General features: G+C 39.2%; 1 protein-coding gene across 1 annotated transcript; it reads right to left on the reverse strand.

The window, feature by feature from the left end:
* Positions 1-6,764: 6,764 nt before the first annotated feature.
* On the reverse strand, positions 6,765-8,843 carry LOC122012205. Its single transcript, XM_042568664.1, has 3 exons — positions 7,902-8,843; positions 7,607-7,796; positions 6,765-7,514 (listed from the first exon to the last, which is right to left on the reverse strand). Exons 1-3 carry the CDS (start codon positions 8,292-8,294, stop codon positions 6,994-6,996), a joined length of 1,104 nt encoding a protein of 367 aa, XP_042424598.1. The 5' UTR covers positions 8,295-8,843; the 3' UTR covers positions 6,765-6,993.
* Positions 8,844-10,289: the final 1,446 nt, after the last annotated feature.

A 10,289-nucleotide genomic window follows, 5' to 3' on the forward strand; every position in this document is an offset into this window, starting at 1 on the left:
AAAATAATACAATATGAAATTATAACAGCCTCAGACTGTCTGGTTCTGACTTCGGATTTCTATTCGGAAACCCTAGGTCGAACCGACGCCTACTGTTCCCTCACTGGGGAACGCGTCCTCACCTACTCCACTCAAGAGAGTTTACATATTGTCAGTTGATCCTCCAGACCAACTGGATTTTTGCTTAGCGTCCGAAGGTTCCGGTCTCCATGCTGGGCGTCCGCTCCACGACCCGTCTAGTCTTCCACCCAGTTCGCGATATCAGGATTTCCACCTAGGGTTACCACCCCTAAGATTTTGCTCGAATCTCTCGACCCACCAAGACTTTCCGCCTAGGGTTACCACCCCCTAGGACCTAGGGTTACTGCCCCTAGGGTTTTCCTTTGCCTAACCGTAGCTAGGACTTTTTCTCACCTAGGGTTGTCACCCCCTAGGACCTAGGGTTACCAACCCTAAGGTTTTTCACCTGCCCAACAACAACTAGGACTTTTGTCTAAGTACACTTAGGACTTTCCTGCAAATTCATTCAACCTTGTTAGATAACAAGACCACCTAACTTTGAACCCTTTGACATAATCAAAACACAAGTTCGATCGTCGAATGTTTCCTGCACCAACAACCCCCCCTCCCTCTTGCTGGGTTTCGCTGCACCAACAGTCTGGGACTTGGCGCGAGAGATACTCGAATGTTGACTGTGCGAAGAAATTTAATTGGGAAAAATGGACACGAACTAGACCGAAAAATTCTCTCTACACACACTAAAATGAGTAAAAAACTAGGGAAGGGTCCCTAGCGAAGACCCTTCAACGTTCAAGTCAATGTGGTGTCCGAGCGAGAAGAAGAACAGTAGATGAGTAGTAGGGCATGCGTGTAGTAAAAAATGTATTCAACGTGTACCTTGCTATCGGAGAGGACCCCCTTTATATATCACCTCTATAATCTCCATAATTATGAGATGACAGAGAATGTCGGGTGTCAGAAATTGTCGAGTAAAAGAATATGCGTAGCCTGGGAGGTGTGTAATCATCGTCCAAGGAATCTTTCGTTACCAGTATGCACCATTTTTGTAACTGACGTCATTAATGAGATAGTTGAAGGAATATGCTATCATAATGTGTCGGCTGATGGAAAGTGTAGAGTAGTTACTTTTAGAGAAGGTTCCATTGAATGCTCATATAATAATGGAAGAATATTCTCTGACAAATAGTTGTTATTTTCTGATAGATTGTTGTGATTCTTTGATAATGTTGTCCCTTGAGTATATCCTTGCCGGACATTTAGCCGACCGGGTGCATATCATAGTGGTAGATTGATGAATAAAACACTGTGTTATGTAAGGATGTTCAACCCTTATGGCTGCCTGGATATATGTTATATGATGTTAGAGATCTGATTATGAAGTGGTGGAGAACCAAGTCTCCTAGGTCTTGGCAGTTCTATGATCGATCAACCATTTGCATGAATACTTGTTCCTGAAGAATGGAGAATTGAGCCTCGAGAGACCTGATTGGTGCTTTCAACCGATCGTCCTTGTATTGGGAGACTCATCTCTGGTCATGGAAGTAATATCCTAAGCTTTAGGAATCTGATCGAGTTTCTTCTGAGATTTGCCTATGTTTACTTTGTAGAGACAAGAATACTAAGCCCTGTAACTCTGATCAACTTTATACCCAGCCGCTTAATTATATGCAGGAGGATGGGGAAATGAACAGTGAAAATCATATGTTTGACTGAATGTATATTAAGCTGTCTTTTGAGAGTGAAAGACTAATCCATGAGACCTGGTTGAATATATTCTCGGCCAGTCTTGTGACAAGCTGGTCCTCTTTTAAACCCCAAACAATCCAGGAACAATCAATTATATGCTAATTGTCCTGGAACAAGAGCAACACACTAGGCCCCTCAAGTTCGGTTGACTATAAGGTCGGTCGTCCTTATATAGGGAACCTTAGCATTGGATGAGGAGCCAAGCCCAGTTGAGAGTTACCTTTTGATTGTCATCTCCCCCTTGACTTGGATCGCTATCTTACCTTGACTTTAATTGCTCTGTCACCTTGACTTCGACCTCCGCATCACTCCAAGGTCCGTACTTAACACCCTATATCACTAGTCTCCCCTTTAAATCTAGTCTAAGGAGGTTGATAGTGTATGACTATAAATACACTAGAGGGGGAAATATCATTAATAGAAAATCATGATTTAAAATAAGTCACACAACAGAAAAGAGAGAGAACAAAAGCACATGCTAGTACAAGTAGTTTTACTTGGTTCAGAATCTTTGTCAACTTTTACTCAAAGGCCCACACGTGAGAGTGCTGCTGATGGACAATCACTATTAATTCAAAATGGATTTACAAAGTTAAGTACAATAGCTAAAATGTAAACATTACCAACAAACAGAAAGGAAATATGAAGAAGTCTTCGTTCTTCAAATTTCAGAGCAGCTTTTTGATATCATCGGAGACTTTTCATAGCAGCATGTGAGTATAAAAGTCGTAGCAAATGTTATTCTCAAGCTACTGGTCGAAGACGATTTTATAGGCCCATCCGAGCGCCTGGATCCCCTCCCAAGCTCTTGGACTATGTTGATGTGGCGAGCTCAAGTCGAAAATTCATCCACGAAGTTTATCCACCTGCGAGTGCCCAAACCCCTCCGGGCATTTGGACCATTGAAGCGGGCTCGGTTAGTCAACACGCTCTAACTCAGCTTCTGGATAAATTTTCTGGTTCGGGTGCCTGGACTAGCTTCGGGATCCCAGACCGCCCGAGTGCCTAGCTAAGCACCCCACCCGATAAAGCTGGTTCGGGTGCCCAGACCAACTCCGGGCTCCCGAAGTGGCGCTCGGACACTCTTTTTTTTAACCCTTTCTGTCTTATAAAAAAGAGTTAGTCCAGACAATCAAAATATGTTTATCTTACAAAATAAATTTAGCACAATGCAATAAGATAGTAGCATTAATTAGATCCTATCTCCCTGACACCAGGATCTAGTCAAAGTCTCAGCTTAGGTTTCCCAAATCGACCTAAGCTGGATCAACATTTACTATTCCCTCTACCAAGAACATCTTCTCACTGGATCTCTGCTTTAGTTACTTACCTTTTACTTACTGTAGTCGCTTGACTTGCCTTTAACCCACCAAGTCTTCCCGCCAGTTGTCAGGTCCGTAGACCCAACTAGACTTTGGTCGGTTGTCAGGTCTCATGAACCCAATCGGACTTCCTGCCAGATATCGAATCTAGAGGATCTATCTAGACTTCACACCAGCTATCGGGTCCTGCAGACCTACTTGGATTTTAGCCTGGCGTCAAGTCCCTTAGATCCATCAACTCCTGCACACTTGGTAAAGTAATTAGATCACAAACACTCTAACTTTAATCCACTTATCATTCATCAAAACCTGAATTAGATCATTAGTACAAATTGTACCAACAATCTCCCTCTTTTTTATGCAATGACAACTTGGATTAAAGTTAGAAAAAAAAATTATTAAAAGATGATATGCAAAATGCAAACAAATGATCTAAGTTAATTTTAAATTTGATTTACTTAATCAAATTTGTTTGTTCTTTTTGTACATTAACTCTTACCATCCCTCTTTGACATTCATAAAAAAAACTAAGGTAAAATAAAGACAGACATAATATGAGATAAGTAATGTCAGACATTAATATAAAAATATAACTAAAAGTAATTAATACTTTGTATGTATCAGACTAAGGGAGAGGTTTGAACAAAAGTTTAGTTTAGCAAACATTTACAAATATTTTTAAGAGCATTTTCTTAGTAATGCTTTGTCAAAATTATTTTCCAAATAAGACTTTGCCAAAGAATTTTCTAAGTAAACTTCTTCAAAATTTTTTAAGTAAACATTTTCAAAATTTTCTAAGCAAACCTTTTCAAAAATAATTGAAAAAACAATTCTAAGTAAATATATGTAAAGGAATGATAGTTTTAATAATATTTTTCAATAATTTTCTACCTAAAGATTTTCAAAAAGTTTTTAAAGCAGTAAGATTCGTTGAGTAAGATTTTTAAAATAATTTTAAAGAAAAATTTTTAAGAAAGATTTTTAAAGTAATTTTAACGAAAAATTTTTTAAAGAAAGATTTTCAAAGTAATTTTTTAAAAAAATTTCTAAGCAAAATTTTTTTTCTAAGCAAAATTTTCAAAATAATTTTCTAAGCAAGATTTTCAAAATAATTTGTAATCAAGATTTTTAAAATAATTTTAAAGAAAAATTTTATAAGAAAAATAATGTTAAAGAAAAATTGTCTAAGAAAAATGCTTTAAAAAAATTTGTTAGGTAAATATTTCCAAAAAAATAATACGTATTTCACAATAATTTTAAGAGCACAGAATCAAAATAATTTTCTAAGTTTTTTTAAAAAATTATTTGATTTTTCAAAAACTTTCAAAATTATGTATTTTTCAAAGCAAATAATTTTTCAAGATATTTTCTAGGTAATTTTTTTTTTCAAGAAAAATTTCTTAAGTAAATTTTTTAGAGTTTTGACAATTGATTTGAAATCATATTCTCCCCTTGAATCTGCTATCTTTATTTAAAAATAAGCATTCAACTACCAATATTTTTAGTACATGTCTAAGTATCAATTACTAACTATCTATCAGAAAATAGTATTAACTTTGTTAGTCAAGTTAAGTAAAATTTGATCCATCTTATTATTTATTAAGAAATATTGATAAATGTATTATTGTATCTTTGTATTTATAGCCCAAACTTGTTTTAATGCACTGATATAAGTATCTAAAGTCTAGGTAAAAGACCTACACATCTCACTCCATTCTATGTTTTGAATCCACAATCACTAGTGTGTTTATAAAATGCTCATTCCATATATCTATAAAATCATGCTTTCTATGGGTTCAATCTAGACTAAGGCCAAAATGATTTTTGCAACACTAGAGAAATAGAAAATTTTAAAAAAATATAAGTAAATATTTTTTTAGAATTTGCAAATCACTTTGAAAATTTATTTGATAACAAGAGTCCTAATCTATCGTGCACATTCCCAATCGTCTTCGTAGGTTACTGAATTCAGATTTAGATAGTGGTTTAGTGAAGTGTCAGTCAGAGTTGACTTAAACTCAACATATTTGAGTTCAATGCCTCATTTAGTGACGTAATCTCTAATGAAGTGATATTTGATTTCAATATATTTGGTTCTTGAATAATACACTGAATTTTTGGTTAAGTTGATTGAGCTAATATTATCAATATAGATTTTTATATTTCAAGTTAAAGTCTTTTAATGTGTGCATCATCCATAACAATTGTGTTACACACTCACCTATTGCTATGTACTCGGCTTCAGTAGTAGATAAAGCACCACAGTATTATTTTCTACTAAATCAGTTGACAAGTGATGATCCAAGTAATTGGTATCCACTACTTGTACTTTTATGATCTAATTTACAGCCGGCATAATTTGAGTTAGAGTAACCTATTAGTTCAAAATTAAGTGTTCTAGGGTACCAAATTCCTACATTGGTGTGTCTTTCAAGTATCAAAAAAATCCTTTTTACATTAGTTAGTTGGGATTTCTTAGCACAAGTTTGGTATTTAGTACACATATTAATTGTAAATAAAATATCAGATCACCTTATAATTAATATAAAATTCCGTCAGAATTTTCTAACGGAACTCGCATTCCGTCAGTATTTTTCAATGGAACATGATTTTCATTAGAGAATACCGATGAAAATAATTGCCGTCGGGATTTCCATCGATATTCTGGATAATTTTTGACGTGATAGTTCACAAACGAAAACCCATTGCTGCTGATAAATGTTCCTCTTCATCACCAAAGGTTTTACCAAGACACGTAGCCTTGAGGAGCAAACCTTTCCCACAACACCCCTTTTCGTTGAATTCTTTGATTTCCTTTGGACAAATATATACGAAGAGGGGTGAGCATTACTTCCACTGTCCCAATAATGTATGGAGTAACGGTACATTACTTGGTAAAAAAGAGACGGCGGTCTTTTTTATCTCCTTCCTCCTCCTTTCCTTCTCTTTTCCTTTACATTATTTTTCATTAATATCTTTTCCTCCTCTATTCGTGGTGAGTAAGCTGAGCCTCAATCATACAATGGTCCTGCAAACTGCTGCCATGGATGGATGCTTCAAAAATGGGACCAAAACAAGAGGCCCGGAAGCCTCGATGCCCTGGCCAGTTGATGAGAAAGCCACGCAGTGCAGTGTGAAGCCTAAAAAGAGTTGGTGCTCAGTTGCTTTCCGAGGAAACAACATAATTGCTCACATTATTACTATCATGCTTGTCCATATCAGCAAACTGACCCAGAGTTTTATTTATTTATTTATTTCTTTTAAGGGGAAAAAAAAAAGCTCAACACAATCAAACATCAAATAAGTAGGAAAATATTAGAGTAAAAATCAAAAGATTACTCTTTTTTTTTAAAAAAATATAAAGGTAAAAATTTAAAAAACATTAGCAACTATAATTAATACTTTATCTATTTTCAATACTAATCAATATTATATTATAACAACACTTTAAATCTTATCCATACTAATAATATTGTATTATAGCAACTACAATTCATTTCTAATTAATACATATCAATATTATATTATATGAATAATAGACAATTTATTTATAATAATATTAATCAACATTTAATTATAAATGTCATGGATTATAATTAATGGATAGAAGAAAAATGAAGTCCATTTAAAAAAAAAACAATATAAAGAGCATCCTCTTGACTTTTATCTAAAATATTAAATGAAAATATATCGAAAGATTATTATTATGGCAAAACCTTTGTTCATAGTAACAAAAGATCTCTTACAGTAATAAACCCTCTTTAAAAGGGTTAAAAAAAAAGGAAGATATGTGATGTAATATATAAAGGCTAGTGAACCTTTAGACTCTTAAAAGACGTCATATATCACTCGCTTTGTTAAAGCAAAAAAAAAAGGTAAAAATAAATAAAGAAGAGTAGGCTTCTCAAAGCACCGCAGTTAAGCCGGCGACGACCTTGACGCCCGTTCTTGGCCTCGGCGGCGGCGGTTGCCACGGCGCCGCCGTCGGTGCGCTGGAATCGAAGCTTTCCGAGGAGGTGTCAACGTCCGGGCTCGGCTCGGTTGTTCCCTGCAGGATCGAGGCTGGGTACCCGGTGATGTTCTCGGCCGCGCTGCCCATGACCGGTTCGCGGTCGTCGTCGGGATTGGCTTCGGTTTCGACCAAGCGCGTGTAGGGGGAGATCCACTTGGCCCGCATGTAGTCGGGTTTGCGCCACGGAGGAACGTGGAGGCCCTTCTTCTTCAGGCTCTGTCGCGCTGCCTCCGAGACAACGGCGACGATCTGTTGCAGGCGGTCAGGCCGGCCGACGAAGAGGGGCGGAAGGTGATGGAGGACCGCGCGGTACAACTTGGTAGAACGAGCGATCTCGAACTCCGACCGGAAGTCGACGTCGACGAGGATGCGTTCGCCGCCGTCGATCACCACGTCGATGTAATCGTACTCTCCTGAAGTTATTCCACTCGTGAGCGGCGATGATCGGGGAAATTGGCTCAATAAGGCTTGTTCTAGATTAGGGAAGGAGCAGAAGAGTGATTACCTGCGTGAAAGGAGGGCTTTCTATCCCACTTGGACTTGCAAATGGCAGCGTCGTAGCCGAGCAATTGCAGACCTTCGACCATGATCCTCCTGCAATCGCCCTTGCACTTCGAATGCTTGGCTTTCTCCATGATTTTTGATGCGTCGGCCAAAAGATTCCTCTCGGCGACGCTCGCGCAGAGGATCAATCCCTAAGAAACCTCCAAATTTTAGTTGGACAATCGACATCGAAGAGAAGATCCAAGATCGCAACTTTTTGTGCGGATAATTTATTGTGTCGAGTAAGAAAGACCTACCTTGATAAACTCGGCGGCATCGGTTGGGGCCGGATGATCTCCGCCACCGCGGATATCCATGTCGTCGTCGGAGCTATCATCGTACTTACCATTGAAGCAGTTACATCTGCCGCGAGGCGGCCTTTCGTTTTCCCCATCCTCCATGAAGCCGAGCACCATCTTGTCCAAGCACACGGAGCTCGGCTCCACCTCAACGACGTCGTCCGTCCGCTCCCTCTCCCTCCCATCGCTGGGCTTCTCCGCCACGGAGATCCGCATCACGCCGGGGAACTGCCGCTCGAAGAGCCTCTTGAGCCGGGACTTAGGAGCGGGCTTGGCCAGGTCGATCCTCGCCGGTGCTCTCCCGTCGATCGGTTGAACTTTCATCTGGAACGGCATGGCGCTGGCGATCATAGAGTCCAGACCTAAACTTTCCTCTCCCCTTCTCACCCTGAGCTACTGCACACTACCACTCCATCTCTACAACACTCAATTCTCACAAAGCCACAAAAAAGGAAGGGGAAATCGAGGAAGAAATGGACGATCCCAAATGCCAATACAAATTCACGACGCCCAAAATTTCACAAAATGAAGCAAAGACCAGCGATCGGAGATTCTAGTTAGAGAACGTTAACAGTAATCATCGCCCCAATAATAGAACCTGAACAGCCCAACGCCTGCAGGTGTTGCTCCTCTTCCGTTTTCCTAATTTGAACCGATCACTGCGACAGACTCGATAAAAACAAAAAAAAAAAAAGTGCGCTTTTGTGCTTGCGGTTACTATAATGGCCTCCCCGCCGGGATCGCCGCCATAGATTCCGCCTGAAAGATGATTTCTTCCCTGTCCTGCATCGTCTAAGACAGGAGTTTGTCCTCTTCGGAAGGCGGAGGAAGGGGGGGTCGAGAAAGAGAACGGCGATGGTGTTTAAAACAGAGAATGCGAAGGGAGAGGAAGAGACAATTTCACCGCTACGACGTCACCAGAAATTGTACCCAATTCTGTATTGGTTCACTGGCTTGATAGTGTGGACCCAATAATATCGTTGATCGGGTACATTGCCTCTTGTATGGAGCGGTTTCGAATTCGATCCTCGATCGCGACGCGTGTGCTCCTTTTTTTTCTTCGAATGACTAAAACACCCGAAATTTTCAGATAATTTCGTTCGACCGACTGTAAAAAACCCGAAACTTTCTTGCAAATTCCTAAAATACCATCACTTTGTCGGTTCCTTATGAACATCCATGCCACAATGCACCTGGCCTTAGCGCCGGGAACAAGTATGAGACTGGTATTTTAGTAATTAAATACAAAGTCAAGGGCTGATATTAAACCCAAAGCGGTTCGGGGACCGCGAGCGCGGATGGAAAAGCGTGCGTACGGACACGGGGCTGACACGTGACTCGCTTCTTTGCATGGCGACACCAGTTTGAATCCCTTCATGCATACTCTGTGAGAGCCGTGAAGTCCTTCACGTAGAGTCTCGTAGATACTAATTGGATTTAACTAAACCAGTAAGTTTTTTATTTAAGTAAATAGAAAATTTAGTTCTAATGAAAAATCATTAAAAAAAATAAAGTTAAATTCATTTTGAAATTAACTCGGGCTATCGACGCGGGACAACGACTACTATTGACCGGTCTTATAGATTCTCCTACTTGTTTATTTATTCTTACACGTCGGCGAGAAAGCTCTGCCGGTAAAGAATGAAATGATTAATCGAGAATGTCGACATCTTTGTGGCTTGATGCATATCCAATTAATAAGTCGGAGACAGACTGTAACGAGTTTACCTGTTGACTCGGTCAGTTCTTGGCTCGGCGAGTTCACTCGGACTCTGCATTACTACTAAATCTGCTCATCTGGTTCTCGGCTGTTTAGTTGATGAAAAAGATATCGAACAATAGTTCTGCTACAAGTGTCCTAGAGGCCATTAAAGCCACACAGATATCTTCGTAACTCTATCTGATTTAACTTACTGGCCAAGTAAACGTCGATCCAAACTAAACCTGAACCGCAGATCCAATAACTGGGCCACAGCAGCACCTGCAGACAATAAATACATGATATATTGAGTCGCCTGGGCCCCGTCTTGTATTCAAAATTAAAATTAAATGACGCCAATCAATAATTTATCTATGGCTTTAAATGGGGACGTCTAACTGTCCTCAGATTATATATAAAAAATGGTTTATCCTTCAAATTATTGGATATGGTCTTCACCTTCACCAGCATAAGGTATTTAGAAGTCTGATGCGGCGATAAAAGGAACCCATTAGGTATGGATCAAAGATGAAAATAATAGTTGATTTGACGGGTCATTCGAGATGATAAGTAGTTGTATGTTTATCACATAAGGTCGCGGGGTTGAATCGTAAGATTGTCGGGGTGTAAATTCTCGGACCTTGTAT

Source organism: Zingiber officinale, chromosome 8A (genome assembly GCF_018446385.1).
Source record: "Zingiber officinale cultivar Zhangliang chromosome 8A, Zo_v1.1, whole genome shotgun sequence".
NCBI lineage: Eukaryota > Viridiplantae > Streptophyta > Magnoliopsida > Zingiberales > Zingiberaceae > Zingiber > Zingiber officinale.